The sequence below is a fragment of the Macrobrachium rosenbergii genome, chromosome 15, assembly GCF_040412425.1.
Source record: "Macrobrachium rosenbergii isolate ZJJX-2024 chromosome 15, ASM4041242v1, whole genome shotgun sequence".
Lineage (NCBI taxonomy): Eukaryota > Metazoa > Arthropoda > Malacostraca > Decapoda > Palaemonidae > Macrobrachium > Macrobrachium rosenbergii.
This window is the reverse complement of record NC_089755.1, coordinates 19,128,287-19,150,499: the sequence shown is the minus strand read 5'-3', so window position 1 is coordinate 19,150,499 and position 22,213 is coordinate 19,128,287. Positions and strand designations below refer to the sequence as shown.

Genomic DNA, 22,213 nt, shown 5'->3' with positions numbered 1-22,213 from the left:
AGTCGCAATGAAATCTAGTGGTACAATGACTGGGACCAAAATAAAATGACTGGTACCAAGGTGACACTCTTGTTTTATGTTGAAACTGTCGTCACTTCAATATAGATCAAATACACAGACCTAAGTGCGTTTCTTGAGTATCATTTCGTGACCAGAGACACATCAGATGAAACATGTGGTTAATATATATGATACTGATGATAGTCGGGGACATGATTTACTCTGCTAGTGCACAGACCAAATTGCACTACATTCCTAAGAAACGTTACTCTTAGTTAGGTATGGCAGCAGGAGCAAGCCAAAACATGGCGAAAGATTTGTCGCACAGACTAAACAAACGAGGTGCACCACTTCCTGAAGTAGGTGCTGAATTATTTGGTTAACCGAAACATCGATGCTGCTATGACTGTTTATTGACACTGTTTCCAGACACAGGTACAACTGATATAATAAATGCTAGATGGCAGACACAATTTCAAGAACCTAGCTTTACATTAAAGATATCATACAACAGTAGGCTAGTACTGCACGCACATTACCGCATGGAATAGCACAGCAAACCAATACTAAGATTGTGTATGATGATAAAAAATACTTCTTGTAACAGGTGAGTACTACACTTGAATGACTACATAAAACCCACCAATTTTGTAAAGTGAGACATTGCTTGAAGTAGCCCACAAAATAATATATGTGGCTGCTGTTGATCAGTGATAGAAGATCTTAGTAAAGATAACCTACCATTTGTTATAAAATGGCTACAAATATTCATAGCTGGCAAAGGCAATGGAGCAAATATTATTGAACTACTTTCTGTATCTCATTTACAGATTCCTGTACATCATTCTTTGGTATGATTTTAACTTCACAGCATTGAAATGGAAAACTGTCTTTTCTCCAGTGACAAGATTCTTCACTATATTCAGCCAGACCAAGCGAAATAGTGTCGAACACCATATTCATTCTCAATAGATAGTCTTTTCACATATGTAGGAGTAAGTGCTAGCGATGTCACAACCGCTATCTATCCAAAATCCACTTTCGTTCATAAAAATGCAGTTTTCTTCCGTGCCTCCATTGGGTTCTGGGCCATCCCAGTTGAAGTATGAAAGTGGAGTTCCTGAGTGGGAAGAAAAAACTGAAGTCAGTGTGTGATAAACAGTCAGCCTGGAGATTAACCAATCCCCTGCTGCTGAGAGTCAGTCGTTTATTCAGTCCAAACAGAACTCGGTTCGATTCAAGTGCATCTGCTGATGGTGGAGATGATTAATCAAATTAAAATCGAAACGAATCTTTGAAAGATTAGTCAAATGAAAATCGAAACGAATCTTTGAAAAATTAGTCAAATTAAAATCGAAACGAATCTTTGAAAACCCAGTGTTAGGATTGTTTTGTTGAATTACAGATTATCTGATCAAACTTTCAGAGCTGATGACCACTGACTAATTCTTATTCAATGCTGTCCTTTGAAAAGCCGTTCTTTTGTATACAATACCCAACTGTTGACTTTTTTACCTCACCGTAATAAATGAAATCTTACACTTATGGCGGCCAGTTACCACTTACACACGCCTCTTGTCCCTTTACTATAATGAAAGGCATCAAGTTACACATATTAAGTGCTTCTACCATGACCGGGATTCGAACGTTGTTTCTTTTAGGTTAAAGAACACGGATGATACATAATCCACCCTGCTATCGAGAGAGATATTATTCCCCCATGCTGTCCGTTGTTCCCAAAGTAAAGCTAAAAAGCCGAGTGTGAGTAAATAACAAAACTATCATAAATATCCATCTGTAACAAGCGTAGCTCTCAGGTACCATGGTGGAGATGCGTTGATTTCGTTCCTGGGCACAGAACCTGAATTCAACACGAGGATGCCCACCAGAGTCGAAATGCACTTAAATCTCTCTTAGAGGATAATGTTATTGTCACCAAAGTCATTATCACGAAAGGCATGGGTTCGAATTCAGGTCAGGGTAAGAGCCCGTATCATGTATAATTCTTTTTGGGCAAAGGTAAAGAGAATTCTATAATACTGAGATTTTTGTGACTACATCTATATATTTGTATCTACACATTAAATATATATATATATTATGTAAGCTTAAATTATTTTCGTTATTTGCATTATGTAAATTTAGATCAGCCTTGTTTTTTCTAGGTTTAATAACTACTTTTTAATAAAGTCATGTTGTGGCAGGATAGCCTTGTTTTGAGTGGGTATTTGTTTGCATTATTTTTAAAGTTTAGTGTCCGTTGTCCGGTCATTTCTAGTGCTTAACGTAAAGTGCTTAATTTAACATTATTCAGTGTGGTTAGGCGCCTCCTCCCCGTTTGTTTATATTATCGAACTATCGTTTTAACCATTGTTTTTCTGCTTTTGCGAGTGTTGATGAACGCCTCCTCAGTGATGTCTGGACGTTGGAGCTCGGCCCAGTGAGTTCGGGCTATAGCACTCCCCCGTTATACTGTCCCTTAAGCAGCTGACTAATACTTGGAATTCGTATGACGATTATTTGGTAGCTTTTTGGACCACGAGACTCGCAGGTGCTCCTGTCACCTGTGACTTGGGCGTTTCCTACTTTTCCCTGCTGAGGAGGAATTCCCAGGGAATTGGTGCCGTCGCTTTCTCCCGGCACTGATGTAGCTTTGCCTGCCGCTTCTGCGTCTCTGTCCAGCCGCTTTCTTCAGTGGATTTGGGAGCTTGCTAGCTCGTGAAATGGTCTGTAGGGAGGCTGACGCCAGGGAAGACAGAGTATCCCTGATTTTCTCTTAGGATCAAGGCGCCTTTCCTTGTGTTGATGCTCTAGCGTTCATTACCTGCCCTGATAGCTGAATTGGCGATTTGATCACGGCCCTGGAATTGTTTCTCCTCCGATATGAGAAAAACCATAAAGCAGTTGAATTGTTTAAGTATACATACATATAAAGGTATATATATATATATATTATATATATACATACATATATATAATATATATATATATATATATATATATATATATATATATATATATTGTCGTGTTTGTGCTGTGACTTTATAACGTCATGACGACAGGTCATATATGTTCTAGACAAGGTTTCACTTATTTAGCTTTGTGGCAATAGGTAGGGATTATAATTATTTTCTTGTTTTGTTTACTTTGCCTTCCTTCTTCCTTTGATTTAGCATTAGGATAGTTTTTGGTCTGGCCAGCAAAAGTGTTGGATTGAAACTAGTTATTTGTTAATAATTGTCATTTCCTCCATATTATTTATCTTTCTTTGATAGGGCTTTGCTTTCTTAGTTTTAGGGAATCCAGTGGGATTCTAAGGACTGATATTAGTCCTTCCTGGTTGTTACCAATGTTTTTAAGTATTTATTATATACCACAAGGTTGATTTAAATTTTGTATTTATTAAGTATTAAATAGTGAAGTTTTCTTGGGTGTTTGTTTCCACTGACCTTTAGCACTGTTACATTTATTACTGACAACAACTCTATTGTAATTTAAGAACATGCATAATAACCCCAGTGGTTGTATAATATATATATATATATATATATATATATATATATATATATATATATATATATATATATATATATATATATATATTATATATATACACATATATGACCATATATATACTGCCTATTTATAAAACTCTGGCACTGTCATTTGATAAAATCTTTCTGAATGTCTTTTGATAAACTATCTTTCTCTCTCTCTCTCTCTCTCTCTCTCTCTCTCTCTCTCTCTCTCTCTCTCTCCCTAACACCCAATCTCCTCTCTCTTCCTCTCCTCTCACTCTCTCCCAACACATCCATTCACTATCATTGAATTCAACAACCTTCGGCTATGTATTCACAATCAAGTTTACCTGTCATTTCTTGTTAGTTCATCGAAACTATCGTTAAAACTTACGGGTAGACAACAGTTTGTGGGCAGAGACAGTCCACTCACCAGAATGGATGAACTGATGGTATTGCCTGAATAATTCCGACCGAGTGACAAGTAATTGCACCTGTGGACAGGTTAGCATCAATTCCGTGACAGCTTGCCACTGTATTTCATCTGGGAAGTATCTCAGACTCTCTTATCAGAATATGAATAAATTATGAATGGATGTTATTCATTTCACTGTTAGACCATTCAACGCTATTTGTAGGCTGTTGTTAGTCCAAATCATACAATAAAAATTTAAAATATTTCCATGTGATACAGACAATTTGGTATAGGCTTATGCCAATGATGTCTTTTTTATGATATGTGTTACTATAATGAAAGTAAACTTCACTGTTCAATTCATAATAAACTGAACCAACCTGCCAGTTCTAATTTAAACTCATTCATTAATACTGTATGAGAATAGACGTCTTTTCTTAATATGAAATATTTAGACTGTACTCTGTTATGTCTTTTTACTTCTTTCCTATGATCAAGTGAATTGCTGCAGGAGTTAGCCTTCCACCCCCTCATCATATTAAGAAAAAAAAGTGGCAAAACACTTTCCTGTATGGCTAACTTCAACTCGTGATACATATTCTTTATATTGGTTTCAGGGATGTTTTAACATAACATAATAAATTACAACTCATTATCTTTACAATGACATCAAATACCTTCACGTAGATTTAAGTATAAAGGTACCCGGATCATTACAACAAAATTACTGCTAAGCATGTCTGTACAGCATCTATAAACTTGGTCAATTCGTACCTTTGGTAAAAACGTGACCATGAATCAACAAACTCTTTCCCTTCCTGAAGGAATGTTAGGCAATCAGTAATTTATTGTTTTGAATAAACACATGTTGATAAAAGATAGAAATGAATTTATATCATTGTAATATATAATTATAAACAATAATTATATTTTCCTAAATGGTGGGAATACTGTTCCTTACTGTGTATGATTACGTCAGCAAAAGGTACGAAATCGACGTGTTGCATAATCTGTGTGCACTTCGACGTTCCTCGAAGTGCAGTAGTTTCCATTTCTCAATTTAATCCCTGTTTGCACCGTATACATTTACTCTCCATACATTTAAATTCTGCAAGTGCCTTTCAGAAAAGACTTTCCAAGTATAATGATCTACATTTTTGTAAAATTTTAATCTAGAATTTTCAGTCATTATCTTCCAGGTAATCAGTACCAAACAACGTGCAAAGAGACTCATCTTCCGTATGCAGTGAAGTATTTTGCCAATTCGCATGATGATTAATTCCAACTGTCAACACCTGGAGTGTCCAAGCGTGATATTTCGATTATTCCAGACATCATTTAAACTGGATTTATGACGAAATACGTCATTATAACGAAATATATCACCGGAACGTCACGAAGCAGTCACTATAGGGAATTCCGAAGGTAAAAACGAAGAAGAAACTAACGGATTAATGAGGAAATTCGCATTTGTCGGTCTACCATATGTCTGAGGGCTTGCAGTGGGAGGAGTTCAATGACGTCACCAACAGAAAATCTGGAGCTTTCCCCCCAAGTTACTGGTGACTCCCATAACGTTACCAAAGAAAAGGTGGACTAAAAACGAAAATTTCATTTGTTTTGTCTGTGTTTGCATGTCTGTCACGGGGTTGGGGTTTGATTTTGAGTTAGAAACCTTTCTGGGGTGACACAGAAGCCTTGTGCAAAACTTTGTCTAGGTCTGTCAAGCAGTTTGGATTTCTATAGTGGACAAACAAATATACAAACTTTTGCTCATATATATATATATATATATATATATATATATATATATATATATATAATAAATATATATATAATAATCATGAAGCATCAAATGTTGTTTCTGTACTTCAGGAATAGTTTGGAATTATCACTGAAGGAGAATTTATAGTGATAAATGGATCGGTACTGCCAGGTCTCGATCCAGCAGTACTGATCCATTCATATCACTTATAAATTCCCCTTCAGTGACAATTCCCCATCAGGGATATTCCTGAAGTCAAATTTGATATTAAAACATTTGTAGCCTCACGATTGTATATAAATCATGGTATGATAAAAATTTCATATACTGTATATATATATATATATATATATATATATATATATATATATATATATATATATATATATATATATATATATATATATATATATAGGGTAAGTCAAAAAAGTCCAGGAAAAATTGTTGAATGATGTATTTACAGGAATGAAACAACCCAAATACTTGGTAAACAATTATCTGTGATGTAGTGATCCATATAGATACCTCAGTCATCCTCTTGCTACCGTGGTGTTAACATCTGCTTCAGAAAAGTAACTTCTTGAACCCATGGAAAATAAAAATTTTGAGATGAGAGCTAACATCAAGTTCCTGACCAAGCTTGATTGGAAACCAGGAAAAATTATTAGCTTTGCAACAAGTTTATGGAGATTCTTCTCCATCTAAATCAGTTGTTTATGATTGGATAAAGCGATTTAAGGATGGTAGGAGGACCTCAAAGACAACCCAGAAGACCATCGACTGCAAAAAATGAAAGAATTGTGGCTTTGGTGCAGAATCTAGTGGATGAAGATCGTCGGATTACTATCGATATGATAGCTAATGAAACTGGGATCTCCCATTTTCAATTTTAAATGAAAATCTTGGTTTGAGTAAACTTTCAGCACGTTGGGTCCCAAAAGCGTTGCGCGAAGACCAACTGCATCAAAGAGCTGAACTTTCTCTTGCAGTTTTAACGAAGATTGAATCAAATGAATCAGAGTTTTTTGACCGGATTGTTACTGGAGATGAAACTTGGATCCATCAATATGACCCAGAAAGTAAAATTCAATCAAAGCAATGGTTACCAAGAGGTTCAGCTGCACCAGTGAAGTTCAAAGTGGCGAGATCTGCCCAGAAGGTTATGGCAACAGTGTTTTGGGACTCCAAAGGAGTGATTTTGATTGATTTCCTTGAAGGACAAAAACAATCACGGGAACTACTACAAAGGTGTTTTGCAAAAACTGAAGACTGCATTGGCTAAAAACGTCGAGGAAAGTTGCAACGCAGAATTTTGTTCCATCATGATAACGCTCCAGCACATTCATCAAGGGTTGCAAGAGAAGTCCTACGGAAATTTAGGTGGGAAACTCTTCCACATCCTCCTTATAGTCCTGATCTTGCTCCTTCAGATTTTTTCCTGTTCCCAAAACTCAGGAACACTTAAGAGGAGTCCGGTTTGAATCTTTGGATGCTGCTAAACATGCAGTTTCAACATGGTTTAATAGAAAGGCCCCAAATTTCTACAAAGAAGGGTTGCAGAGGTGGAAACAGCGCCTTGAAAAGTGTATAGAGTTAATGGTAGATATAGAGAAAAATGATGTTTGAATTTCCTTAAATAAAGAGTATATTGAATTTTTCCTGGAACTTTTGACTTACCCTCGTATATATATATATATATATATATGATATATATAATATATATATATATATAAAATTAGTCTCTACAGTAGTATTCTGGAAAATACAGTGTGGTAAAATGAAATGCAACCTAATTCTGTGCTGAAAACTTCTGTACATGATTCTATACTGTCAGCTGCAACAGAGGAAGAGACAAGGAAACAGATCTGAGCAGGAGATTGTTAAGGACCTTCCGTGTGAGCGTAAGAAGAATGAAGGTTTGCTTTGTTAGTAGGTTAAATCAGTTATAGTAGATAAAAACTCGTACCTGTGCCAGTTGCCACCCAAGTACCTTCAGATGGGGCATCCGTACCGTTAATCCACAGCACAGATGCAGAGGACAAGGATACCAACCTAGAGTTTTCTTCAGCGTCCTGCAGGATAAGAAAGTATAACGCATTAGACATTATTTTGACACTAGAATTTTTTAAGAAAAAATTGGACAAGAATTTTATCAGAATAATACAAGACCCTAAATATTCAGTTCCATTAACCCTCACAGTCCAGCCTAAGATATATATGAACGACACCCCTAGACTGGGATAAATTGAAGGAAGGCTAATCTAAAAAATTTCGTCAATGGAAAGAGGAAGATATGCACATGGTAGGCTATAAGAAACAAAGTTCTAACAAAATTTATGTATCTTCCACGGGAAATTGAAAGTAAATATTTCCAATCCTGTGTGGGGCCTCTTTACTAAGACAGTCGTAAAAAATATGCAAATTTTACCAGGTTATGAATGTTTTTTATAACATTTTTTAAATTATAATTGCAGCCCACACAGTATCATAACAGATAAGAACTAAAATCAGTAACAAAATCTGAGTATATTTTTTTATTGTAAAATATTTACGACACACCCTTGAATGGGAATGGTGGACGACATCTTCCTTTGACATCTTAAGGCAAACTAATCCTGTACCTGTACTGCCTAGCTATTATAGTTGCCGTAAGAGTTGCCACGAAATTCGTTCAAATGGATGGCGCGAAATGTTGATCGTCAGTGGACGATACCCGGGATTCACCCTTAAGCTATAAATAGTCGTCAATTGACGACACCCGCTCACAAAGGTTAATGCTGCTGCATTTGGGGAAATGTTCAGTGGTTCTTTCACTGAAGCTCTGAAGCTTGGAAGCTCCTCCGAAGCAGATGCCATATTATTTGCAGTTGAATTTTGTTTCGCAAACACAGCTTGAATTTACTGTTCTCTAAGAACATTTTTCAACAAATGACCATAATCAAGTAACCGTTATGTCTATCCAATTCTGAATTTTATACAGCCACGATTGCAAGCTCAGAAATGATTGAGACACACACATATATATATATATATATGTATACTATATATATATATATATATATATATATATATATATATATATATATATATATATATATATATATATATATATATATATATATATATATATATATATATATATATACTGTATATATATACAATATATATATATATATATATATATATATATATATATATATATATATATATATATATATATTTCTACACCTTACCATAGGCATAGCTAAATAAGCTCCATCATTAAAGCACGAGGTGATGGCACCTGCAAGAGTCTGTGCTGCAGGGAAAAACCTATATGCTTTTCTGCCAAATCGAGCATACCCATCCAGGTCTCCTGCAAAAAGAGGAGAGAGAAATGAGAGGAATAGGACACAATGTCATGGACAATTGCAAAATGAAGACTGCCTGTTCATGGAAGAATACAGGGAGGCAAGAGTCAAAGAAGATTGTCGATGATTGAAATAATAAGTAATATACTGGGATGAAATGGGGTCTGAATGTCTCCCATATTTTACTTATCTGTGGGACTTCCTGACTGGATATCTCTAAAGTTTAATCTGGATAAATTGAATGGTAAAGGACTTTACTTTAATATAAAACATACATTATATATATATATATATATATATATATATATATATATATATATATATATATATATATATATATATAGATAGATAGATAGATAGATAGATAGATAGATAGATAGATAGATAGATACAGACACACATATCTATCTATATATATATATATATATATATATATATATATATATATATATATATATATATATATATATATATATATATATATATATATATTTCTTCTTCTTTCTCTGCATCTTTTCCCACTTCTGTGTGGGGTCGATGCTTCTGACAGCTTTCCTCCACGTGGCTCGGTCAAACACACCGTCCTCTGACAATTGTTTGTCTCTCAGGTGTTCTCTAACTACATCCATCCGCCTTCTAAGCTTCTTTGGTCTTCCTCTTGCTCTCCCACCAGACACCTCCATCTGCATCGCTCTCCTCCCTACGTATGTCTCATCCCTTCTCATCACATGGCCATACCTGCAGTCTTCTTTCCTGGGCCTTTTTTGACAGTTTTGGTACTTTAATAGTTCCTCTTATTCTTTTTTTTTTTTGTATCCTGTCCATTTTTGTTACCCCACACATCCACCGGAGCATTTTCATCTCTACCGCATCCAATTTCTTCTCTTGCACTCTCTTTACCGGCCATGTTTCTGCTCCATACATCAAAGCTGGTCTCACTACTGTCTTATACAATCTTCCTTTAGCCTCTGGTTGATTCTGCGGTCGCACAAGACACCTGACATCTTTCTCCAATTTTTCCATCCAGCCTGCACTCTGTGTGTTATTTCTACATCCAAATTTCCATCATCAGCCACTGTTGAACCAAGATACCTAAATTTTTCCACTCGGTTCAACCTTGTCCTTTCCATACTAATCTCGGAGTCTTGATCTTCGTTAAAACTTAGGTATTCGGTCTTCTTCCTACTGGTCTTTGATCTTCTGTCTTCCAGTACCTTTTTCCGCTGCTCTAGTTTTGACCCCATTATCCCTCTGTTGGTGCTGCACAACACGATGTCATCAGCAAACAACATGCACCAGGGGACTGATCTCTTATTCCTTCAGATAGCACATCCATTATCAAGTCAAAAAGATATGGGCTTAAAGCAGATCCCTAATGTAAACCAACTGTTACTGGTATCCATTCAGTTAACCCAACACTGCTTCCAACCTGCGTTTTTGCTCCTTCATACATATCTTGGACCAAAGTCACATACTTCCCCGGTGTTCCCTTTTCCTATACTCGCATACACCTCCAAACCTCTTGGCGTGGCACTCTATCGTATGCCTTTTCCAGATCTATGAATACAATGCGCAGTCCTTTGTGCTTTTCCCGGTGGGTTTCCATCATCTGTTGGAGGGCAAACGCTGCATCTGTCGTTCCTCTTCCTGGCATGAAACCAAACTGTTCTTCACCTACAGATGCTTCTTCTCTAATTCTTTGATCCATTATTCTTTCCCAAATTTTCATGGTGCGAGACATTAGCTTTATTCCCCTGTAGTTTGCACAGTCCACATACACATTTTATATATACTGTATATATATATATATATATATATATATATATATATATATATATATATATATATATATATATATGAGAGAGAGATAGAGAGAGAGAGAGAGAGAGAGAAATCACAAGAGCAAAAAGGCAAAAATGCTGTCAAAAATGATAATATTGATGTCTTCTAACACAATGACTTTTCCTGAAAACAGTATATTAGTGCTTACTTGCACAGTACATGTTAGAAGGAGCTGCAACTGCGTTGGCCGTAGCTGAGGTCAAGTGTAAGTTGAAGAGTCTACATCCTTCCTCGACCCCGTGGTAACAAAATCCGAGGCACTGAAAGCGCAAGAGGCAGACTGCAGCGCAAATCCTCTGTGTAGAGAGAAGTCGTTACCTACAATTAACATTTCAGGTTTAAAAGCATCAACTTTTGATCTGCTCGTGGTGAGACAAACCTCAAGCTGTCTGTGTCACTGACAGGAAGTATAATTCCTTACAAGAGCTTTTAATATCGGATATTATCTTCTGTTAGGTACTGCGCAATAATCCTCTCTGTCGACCCTTTGCCCGAGGAGCTGTTTTCGTCATTATAATTATAATTAAGCTCGAGTGGCACAAGAGAAAATATTGGCGTAGGAAGCTCTCAAGTTTTTGTTGTAAAAAGTCACATAAAAGATGACGATAACGACTAATTCTTCATTATCATTAATAGCATAAACTGGAAATAACTGGGCTCATGTAGTACCGTACAACAGACACACACCTTACAACAGAATTCTAAAGACCCACAGGACCCTTTCATTTTTGCCCCGTTAAGGATAGAACATATTTACCATTTTATTAGTCTTCCGTAAAAGAAAACTATTGTGCCGGCTTTGTCTGTCCGTTCGCACTTTTTCTGTCCGCCAACAGATCTTAAAAACTACTGAGGCTAGAGAGCTGCGAATTGCTATGTTTATCGTCCACCCTCCAATCATCAAACACCAAATTTCAGCTCGCTAGCCTCAGTAGTTTTTGTTTTATTTAAGTGTCCTTGTGGTGGACAGTACGTGGCTCTGTATTTAATTGTTGATTTTAGCCCCGTTCAGTGCTAATTCTCAAATTGGGTATCAATAACATTCCATGGTCCTTTTTGTAGTTACTTTATTATATAAACCATGAGCCATTAATTGAGTATAACTGAAACAAAGAAAAACACTTTTAGGCTAATGCCTTCGAAGCTAGTATATCCACATGTAATACAAAACTGGTAGGAGGCCATTGGTTATATCAAAGGCACAAGTAAAAACATATCAAACAGGTACAAAAAAGACATATTACAAGTAAACCAACACATCTTACCACAATTTTGGGGAATCAATCTCTTAGACATACCACATGATGAAATCCATGACAAACAAGTCACATTCATGTGCTTGAATCTGAGGCAGCAGTTGTTGTGATTGTTTATTTCTACCCAGCAGAGCGGGAAGTAACTCGTTCACCTTGGTAGAATGTATTTTTAGTATTGTTTCAAAACTCAGATATAACTGGGTATGCTAATGACAGTAACAATGGCTCCCCTAAATTGTGATAACAATTTAAACAATAACTATACTATTGGGGAATGAACATGAGACTCTTTACAAACTACAAAATCATAATATACTGGTTAGTCCATCCAATACAAAATAAAAATATACAGTACATAATGACTTAAATGCTCCCTGATGGGGACTTCCCTGTTTTACTTTCCAATAACATTACAACTGAATGAATAGGCCTTTCTAGAATTGTAGCTGTCTTTTGGCGTTTACCATTTTCATCAAGAAAAGCATCTGCTACTAACAATTTAATTTTTCTAACATGGCCAGCTTCATCTGGGTTTGTTTCTACTATTCGGCCTAACATCCACTTATTGCGAGGTAGATTATAGTCTTTGATTAAAACAATATCATCAATTTCTACATTCCTTTGAGGCTTTGACCACTTTTGGCGAATTTGTAATGATTGTAAGTATTCTCTTTGCCACCTTTTCCATAACTGATTAAGAAGATATTGTACACGCCTCCATTTTTTCTTTGAAAACATGTCCTCTTTTACAAAATTACCTGGAGGAGGCAATACTACTTTAGACTTCAATGTCAGAAAATGATTAGGTGTCAAAGGTTCTACATTTAAAGGATCATTCAAATTATCTGTGGATAATGGTCGCCCGTTTACAATATTTTCTGCTTCAGTCATGAACGTTCTTAAAGATTCATCGTCTAAAATTTTACTATTGTTAGATAACAGTACATTCAAAATATTTCTAACTGATCTTATTTGCCTCTCCCATACACCACCCATATGACTTGCATGAGGTGGGTTCATTTTAAATGTTATAAAATCACATTGGTCCTTTAATAATTCACTTTTAATATTTTCAACATTCATTTCTCGGAGGCACTTTGCAAACTCTTCTCTTGCACCAATAAAATTACTACCTTGATCTGAGTTCAGTTGTGCGCAATGGCCTCTTCTGCAAACAAATCTCCTATAAGCATTTAAGAAAAGAGTCTGTACTGAGAGACTGGGCAGTTTCAATGTGTATTGCCCTAGTTGACATACATGTAAATAATACACCATACCTTTTGAGCTCTTTTCTACCTTCCTTAATTATAAATGGACCAAAATAATCAACTGCACTGTAAGTGAATGGAGAAGACATTTCTACCCTATCTTTTGGTAAATCGGCCATCTTCTGTGTAAGAGTATCATGTCTAATTTTTCTACAAGTTACACATTTTGATATATGTTTCGCTACTAAGGATGATCCACTTATAATCCAGTAACCACTAGATCTAATTTCATTTAAAGTTAAATTTCTACCTTGATGGTGTACTTTATTATGATAGTGACAGATTATCAATTCAGTAATATGACTATTCTTTGGCAAAATCAAAGGATATTTTACATGGACATCAAAATTACTTCTGTGTAATCTACCACCCACTCTTATTAGGCCATCACTACAAATAAATGGATCAAGCTTGTACAAATTGCTAGATTTCCTTAAACATTTATCAAATTTGTTATTGCTTATACTCAACAACTGATATTCATATTGAAAAGCTTCTCTTTGGACTAATTTAATAATTGTAATTTCTGCCTTGATTAGCTCTTCTACAGACACATGAATATACTCAGTATATAATGATTTCTGTTTCAATTTATCAATAAACCTTTTACATAAAGCTAATGACCTTCTGGCACGTGTCCAATCTGAGAAGTAATTAAGTCTGGTAAGTATGGTAGCATAATTATTATCATCAGTGTTAATTGCCAGTGACACTTTCTTTAATTCTGGATCTTCATCTGCAACTTCAAATGAACATAAAGTTTCATTATCAGTATTATCATGTTTTAAGAATTCAGGTCCATGCCACCACATATAGTTACTAGTCAGATCATGAACAGACATGCCTCTTGAACATAAATCAGCAGGATTATCACTCGAGGAAACATATCTCCATTGTTCAGGTAAGGTGTGATTTCTAATTTGCGCAACTCTGTTTGCGACAAAAACCTTAAACTGTTTACATTGATTAGCTATGTATCCAAGAACAATTGTACTATCTACCCAAAATACTTCTTTACTAATATTGACCTTCAACTCCTTTTTTTTTTAAGAAATAACTCACCTTCACTGATACTAGTGCAGCAGTGAGTTCTAACCTATAGTATAGTGAAAGTTTTCAAGGGAGACACTCTTGATTTAGCCATAACTAACCTAGTATGTACTTGTCCATTTGCATCTGTCATTCTTAAGTATGAGCATTGACCATAACCCTTCTCACTAGCATCAGAAAAATGATGCAATTCATAATCTATGACATTCATGTTGGCTGGTTTATAACATCTCTCAACTTTAATATCTTTCAATTTGGGTAATTGTCTTAACCAGTTTTCCCATTCAGTAATAACAGTTTCAGGAATAGGATCATCCCAGCCAAGGTCTTGTTTACATAGGGTTTGCAAAACTTTCTTACCTGTAAGAAGGAATGGTGATATCATGCCTAGAGGATCAAAAATAGAGCTAACTATGGATAAAACATTCCTTCTAGTACTAGGCCTTTGAATGGGTTTGACATTAAAATTAAACGTATCTGTTTCAGTACACCACTCCATACCTAATGTTCGTTCCACTGGCAATTTATCTTTCGTTAAATCAAGATTCTTAACTGATTGAGCAACTTCATCAGGACACATAGCCTTTAAAACTTCAGCATTATTGGCAACAAATTTGTGCAAATGGAAACCACCCCTTTTACATATCATCTGACTGTCCTTGGCTAAGTTTATGGCTTCCTCCACTGTAGCTACAGACTTTAAGCCATCATCCACATAAAAGTCTTCTTTAATGAACTCTGCTGCCTTTTCAGTATTTTTATCCTTAAATTTATCAGCAGCAGCTTTCAAAGCATAGTTTGCAACAGATGGAGAGCTTCTAGCACCAAATAGATGAACAGTCATCCTATATTGAACAATGTCACCATCTAAATCATGGTTATCAAACCACAGAAATCGTAAAAGATTCCTGTGTTCTTCATTTACTGAAACTTGGTGATACATTGCTTCTACATCACAAGTAAATGCAACAGAATGATTTCTAAATCTACACAAAATACCAGCTAGACTATTTGACAAGTCTGGTCCCTGAAGTAAACAATCATTCAAACTTACATTTTTATACATAAAAAGAGCAATCGAATACTACTCTGATTTTGTCAGGCTTTCTGGGATGGTAAACCCCATGATGTGGCACAAACCAAACCTTTCCATTAGTTAGACATGTTTCATTCAAAGGAACCCTTTCAGCATAACCCTTATCAATCATATTCTTCATGAAATTTATGTAATCATTTTCATGCTTACATTCTTCTGAAGCTTTTGTTTTAGGTTGGATAGTCTTTTCAGGACTACTAACTTATTATCTGGGAACTGAATATCACCTCCTTTGAGTGGCAATGGAATTTTAAACTGTTTATCATCAATAATCTTAATACCATTACTAACAATTTCAATAAACCGTCTTTCTTCTACTGACAAAGCTACCTCATCGTCACTAACATTACTTATGAAATCAGATTCAAACATCTCTCTGACATGATGAGGCTCATATGCTTCTTTTACTTTGGTTGGTACTGTAAAAATGTTACTTGATATCTTGGAATTTATTTCAATTTCTTCAACTACAGTTCTATTAACAACAACATCACTTTCTAAATTATTCTCATTGACATACACATTACCAATAATTCCCCATCCAAGAGCTGTTCTCTGACCATAGGGCTCATTTCCAGACCCAGGAATGATTTCTAAAGGTTTGACAGCTTTTATACAGTTTATACCTATCAACAGACCTATCTCGATGTCAGGATTATACTCTACTAGCCTTCCAGCAATTTTCTTGAGATGAGGCCATCTTAAAGCTGAACATTTTTTAGGGATTTGTGCTCTTCTTGCAGGAATAGTTTTTCTAGAGTAGACACATGGTAAATTTACAGTACTATTTTCATTTATGCCCTTAACTGATAAACCAAATACTTTAGTACTTTTTATAGCCTCTTCACCCAGCATAGTCGCTATCTTAATGACAGAATTTTGGCCATTGACACTCATAGACCTTAGGACACTTTCTTTGATAAAACAAGCATCTGACTGATCATCCAATACTGCATATACCATGACCTTATTATTTGTATTCTATGGAAACCAAACTGGTACAATCATTGAGTGAACATCAGCTGAAAAATATCTGTTAACATTAATTCTATTAGCTACAGCCTGTTCTTGTTGGGTATCACCAGAACTTGGTTTTTTATTCAAGGTTTCATCGTGGAGAATTGTTGGGTGCCATCTCTTGCATTTAATGCATTTCCTTGGTCTTTTACAATACCTTGAATAATGACCAACCTTGAAACAACTTCTACACATTCTTTTATCTGTCAAATATTGGTTTCTTTGAGCAAGGTCAAGTTTTAAGAACTCTGGGCATTTTTTCCATATCATGGTTTTGTCTACAGTAATAGCATGTAAATCCTACATTCATTTTACTCTCAGCTTGTTTTTCATTTTTAGATTTATTTTCACCAGATGCAGCATTTGTAACATTATTAACTTCATTAAATTTAGTAGCAAATGACATACGGCTTTGCAACCCTACTTTGTGGTTGTTTTTCTTTAGGTGTAAATACTGTATCTCTAATGTTAAGTGCACTGTAAGATGATGTTGGATTACATGCCTTATTAACTTCATCTCTTATGAAACTTGTAAACTCTCCAAAAGATGGATATTCCTCTTCATCAATTGTGATTCTTTTAGTTACTATACAATTCCATCTTTCTGCAATTTGAGCAGGCAACTTCTGTAACATAAGTCTGTTTTCCTTGGGATCGTTAAAATTGCTAAGTACTTTATGATTCCCATGGCTGTTTTACAGTGTTCTAAGAAATCAGAAAATTTCCTCAAACCTGGACCATCATTAATTGTAATCTTAGGCCAACCTTCAAGCTTGCTTCTAAAGGCATCAGCAACAATAAATTTATTTCCAAACCTATCAGTGAAGTATCTTCCAAGCTTTTGTCTTAAGCCTCTTGGGTGCCAAAAGAAATAAGATTATCAATGGCAGCTTTAGCCTGACCATCCGTATATTTACCTAAGTAGTACAATCTTTCAGCAGCATCATCTGTTTTAGATTCAATTAATGTAATAAATGATGTTTTCCACTGAGGGTACTTCAGCAAATCTCCAGAAAATACCTCTGGTTCTTTAACGGGTAAATTGTCTTTACGTTGCCTTGCAACAAACAAGTCGACTAATTTCTCTAAGTTCTGATTTTGAAGATTAGCAAAACCTTTTAAAATATCCCATTGATAAACTTGACTGGACTGTATGTTATCATTATTGTTAATGTTAGGTTGTTCACGAAAATCTGCCAGGGGTTCGTAAGTGTGTTGCCTTGGTCTAACATCAGATTGTGTATTGCAAGTGAAGGCATTTTTGGAATCTACTATTAGCCTAGGTTCATCTTTTACCTCATGGGATGCCTCATCTATAGTACTACAACCTAGCCTAGGCTCATTTGGTATTTTGAAATCTGAGTTCAGGTTTGTTTCTTGGCCTAGCCTGTGTTTACTTGGCTGTGAGTGTCCTATGGGCTGGTAATTATAATTATGGTCTAGCCTTGGTTTCCCTGGTTGTATGAAATCTGTTGGAAATTTAAACACCTGAGCATTTGGATTTAGATCAGTCATTGCCTTTATTTCTGCCTTCTTTTTGTTTAAATCTTTGTCTATACTATCTAAACCTCCAGCAACGGAAAGGGTCTTTTGTACACTGGAACCTGACAATGAATAATTTACAACTCTACTATCTTCAAGATATCTGTGCAAGAGACCTTCTGTGGGTTGGTTATTTTCACCTAACGGAAAACTCAAACATGACTGTGGATCTGCTTCATCTTCTTCCTCTAAAATTTTATTAACTGCACGTATCTCAGCATTAGTGGCTTCAATTTCTTTGTCAATTTCTAATTTCTTTAAATCTGCTCTAGCCTTTTCCATCATGTCATGGTATTTTCTTTCTGTGCCTAACCTAGCCAGTTTTGTGCTAAGTTCTATTCTCTTACTAGAAACACATGAAGATTTACTTACACTTGTATGATGGGACCTACTAGATGAAGACCTTGACTTTAGAGAGACATTTGACATTCTATCTTCATGTTCATGTTTCATTTTTTCTTTTAACATGGTTAACCTGGTGTGACTTTCATAGCATATTTCCTTGTAATTGTACTCTAAACTCTGTACAATGTCAACTTCTGGTATTTCTGATTCTTTTACTTTGGAGAGAGTTATGTCAATATTACCTAATTCTATTTGAAGCCTATTTGCAACATCCTGTAGTAGGCCTACATTACATTCATTTTTAGAAAGTGCCAAATCTGCTTCCTTATTTATTTTGCACAACAATCTCTTTTGTTTTTTGAATTCATCAACCAGAAGATCAAAATTATACATCTTACCTTTTTCTGATTGCACTCTCACTCGTTTACCCACACTAGGTGACATAGGCCTAGGCCTAGGTTTCAATAAATGCAAGTCTTGCTCTTCATCTTGGCCTAGATGTTGATCTTCATGTTTCTCTTGTTCATTAAGCTCCATTTTGTCTTCATTCGTAGATTTTTCACGTTGCCTTCTTTGTAGATAGGTGAGGTTAGGCTCCTATTCTTGGGTTCATCACTCCTTATCCGAATTGTGTTATCTTGTCCTTGTGGTGGACAGTACGTGGCTCTGTATTTAATTGTTGATTTTAGCCCCGTTCAGTGCTAATTCTCAAATTGGGTATCAATAACATTCCATGGTCCTTTTTGTAGTTACTTTATTATATAAACCATGAGCCATTAATTGAGTATAACTGAAACAAAAGAAAAACACTTTTAGGCTAATGCCTTCGAAGCTAGTATATCCACATGTAATACAAAACTGGTAGGAGGCCATTGGTTATATCAAAGGCACAAGTAAAAACATATCAAACAGGTACAAAAAAGACATATTACAAGTAAACCAACACATCTTACCACAATTTTGGGGAATCAATCTCTTAGACATACCACATGATGAAATCCATGACAAACAAGTCACATTCATGTGCTTGAATCTGAGGCAGCAGTTGTTGTGATTGTTTATTTCTACCCAGCAGAGCGGGAAGTAACTCGTTCACCTTGGTAGAATGTATTTTTAGTATTGTTTCAAAACTCAGATATAACTGGGTATGCTAATGACAGTAACATTAAGGTTAAAGTTAGTCATAATCGTGCTTCTGGCAACTATATAAAATAGGCCATTACAGGGCCGTGGTTAAAGTTTCATGGGTCGCGTCTCATACAGCATTATACCGAGCCCACCGAAAGATAGATCTATTTTCGGTGGCCTTGATTATACGCTGTAGCGGCTGTACAGAAAACTTGATTGCGCCGAAGAAACTTCGGCACATTTTTTACTTGCTTTTGTCACAGATATTAAACGGCTTTGGAGAGGGCCTTTTTAATTATTATCTTTAAAGGATATTAAGCTGAAAAGGTGGCATTAGCTGAGAGGCACTTGCGGTCCTGGTACTGTGGGCTGAAAGAACGTTAAATGAAACATCACCGAAAAGTCGGTGCAGTTTGAAGAGAATGAGAAACATGAACGCGTAGGATTACCAACCTTCGACTCTGTACTGGTTTCCTCAACAACGTCACTAGTCGGACACGACGCATTCCCACAGATTTCAAAATGCAGCTGTGATGCTTTGCTACTTGCCGCTGACAAAGCTACAACTGTGAACATCCAGGTGATCTTCATCATTAAATACCAGATCGTTTCCAAGACAAATTCCTGTTGATGAAAAAAAAAAAACTCAAATGAGCCGTTCTGCCGTTGCTAAGAATGCCATGTGGGGAACTACAAATACACCGCTTGTAATTCCGATTAATTTCCAAAGGTTAATTGGTCTCCTGAGTTACACGTTCGACAATCATTAATAGCTTCTCCAGAGTTAAATATAAATATTAACTATATATATATATATATATATATATATATATATATATATATATATATATATATGTATGTATGCATGTATATACACGTTTGTAAGCTCGGTCTAGCCTGTGATATGTGGGAGTGGAGAGGAGGGTAGGTCTATTCTTATTGTAATGATCTGCTTACAGCTGTACCATTTGACTTAAGTATCAAGAAAGTACTGTGAACGTCATGGAATTGTTGAATCAGGAGTCAGGACTAGACCTATGCCTATGCTAACTGAGTGATACTGACAATAGTCATGATGACAAGGGAAAGCTTTGTTACCTATTTCCTTTATCCGTCCCACTGCTGCATTTATTCCCTGGAAAGATCTTTCCTCACTAAGATATTCAGAAACAGAATAAAATGTCCTCCATACGCCAAGAGATCGTCTGTTAGAATATTTTTCTCATTATTCTTGCACAGCAATACATGGGCACTCCCTTTGCAAACCTCATAAATAAAATATTACACATATCTTATACGTTATAAGGAATTGTCTCCCATTCCTTGCTCTCAAAGTGAATCAGAAATGTAGCAGATACACACACTTAATAATATCTTTGCTTTTGGAGAAGTGAGACTGTTGAATGAGAATGGCAAGTGAGGCACTGACCACCTGATTGCTATAATAGCCTTGCTCCATCTCTTCCCCCTTCTATGCCTGACAACTCCGACTCCCACTCACCATCTTACTTGCTCGTCTATGAGCAGTATTAATGAAGAACGGTTATTTTAAAAAGTCACCTCACAGACAAACGAAGTCTTAAAATGCATACCTTTCCAGAACATTTTCTGCCCAGAATTACTTTTATTTTCATTTCCCGTAATATTTGCATATATACCCTGTTTATTATATATATATATATATATATATATATATATATAGATAGATAGATAGATAGATAAATTGCCAAGTGAAGGAAGTCAGTGCAAGATAATAGAGAGGCCTATTGCACAGAACTTGCTCAGAAATGTGAGTTCTGTTGAGGGAAATTCTGGAGTTACTTAGGAGTCAAATACGAAACGGCGAGGTTGCCTTTTTGTTCTACTTTTTCCGGCACAAGGTTTTTGAAAGTTAGGGAATAAATGTTACTATGTCTGTTTTTTTTAACAAAAGTCCCCACTTTTCGAGAGGACACGTATTCTTGAAAAGAGGTAGCCTATACATCAGACCAAGAAACTGATGCCTTGGTAAAAGTCAGGATGATAACAACTAATTCTATTACCCAAAGAGTTTTCTTGAAAAACAAATATCAACAGACTAACACATCGCATGAATTAATCACAAATTAAAGCTAAAGTCAAATGTTTTCCAGTTAAGTTAGTTGTAACGAGTCGAAACTCAAGTAACAGTCACATTTTGGCTATAAGCTTCACTTTCTAAGTAATAAGTTAACAAAGTGATACAAATGCTTCCAAACGACCGGATTTCTCTGTTACCAGAGGCATTAATCTAAAGAGAGCAAATAGGCAATCCATGTTAAGCATGCGACAAACTTACAAAGATGGTCGCTTGGAACCGGCAGACCGCCTCAGTCATACGGCGGTCGGAGAGACACTGTTCAAGCGAGCGCCTAGCAGCTGCCGCGAGTAGTGTCCCCATCCCCCTCAGCTCTCTAGCCATTAGTTGTTGAGATAAAAAACAATACTCGTGTCCGCTGCGGCACAAAGTCAGAATAAACAATCATTACTACTAATACAGAGAATAGCAGAGGGTAATTGCTTAACGACGCGAGTTTTCAAACTAGCCTTTGTTTCTCTTATTCTTTTCTCTGGTCAGATGTTATTAAAGACAAGAAACAGTT

The 22,213-nt window shown here is 35.9% G+C and overlaps 2 protein-coding genes across 2 annotated transcripts; both read right to left on the bottom strand.

The window, feature by feature from the left end:
- Positions 1-395: 395 nt before the first annotated feature.
- Positions 396-22,008, bottom strand: LOC136846387 (low affinity immunoglobulin epsilon Fc receptor-like). The gene is made up of 6 exons (XM_067117185.1): positions 21,910-22,008; positions 20,046-20,216; positions 11,039-11,186; positions 8,932-9,053; positions 7,665-7,770; positions 396-1,120 (listed from the first exon to the last, which is right to left on the bottom strand). The coding sequence occupies exons 1-6, from the start codon at positions 21,946-21,948 to the stop codon at positions 966-968; spliced, it is 741 nt and encodes a 246-aa protein (XP_066973286.1). The 5' UTR covers positions 21,949-22,008; the 3' UTR covers positions 396-965.
- LOC136846439 (uncharacterized) lies at positions 17,424-19,627 on the bottom strand. The gene is made up of 2 exons (XM_067117223.1): positions 19,418-19,627; positions 17,424-19,254 (listed from the first exon to the last, which is right to left on the bottom strand). The coding sequence occupies exon 2, from the start codon at positions 18,999-19,001 to the stop codon at positions 17,424-17,426; it is 1,578 nt and encodes a 525-aa protein (XP_066973324.1). The 5' UTR covers positions 19,002-19,254; positions 19,418-19,627.
- Positions 22,009-22,213: the final 205 nt, after the last annotated feature.

Bases quoted from the DNA above. Each gene is read 5' to 3' on its own strand.
- LOC136846439 (XM_067117223.1), bottom strand. From the start codon at position 19,001: ATGGAGCTTAATGAACAAGAGAAACATGAAGATCAACATCTAGGCCAA.
- LOC136846387 (XM_067117185.1), bottom strand. From the start codon at position 21,948: ATGACTGAGGCGGTCTGCCGGTTCCAAGCGACCATCTTT. The intron at 11,187-20,045 runs GTTGGTAATCCT...CTCTCTACACAG, and splicing joins AAACCAGTACAGAGTCGAAG to AGGATTTGCGCTGCAGTCTG. The intron at 7,771-8,931 runs GTAAGGTGTAGA...CTTATCCTGCAG, and splicing joins CTTATTTAGCTATGCCTATG to GACGCTGAAGAAAACTCTAG.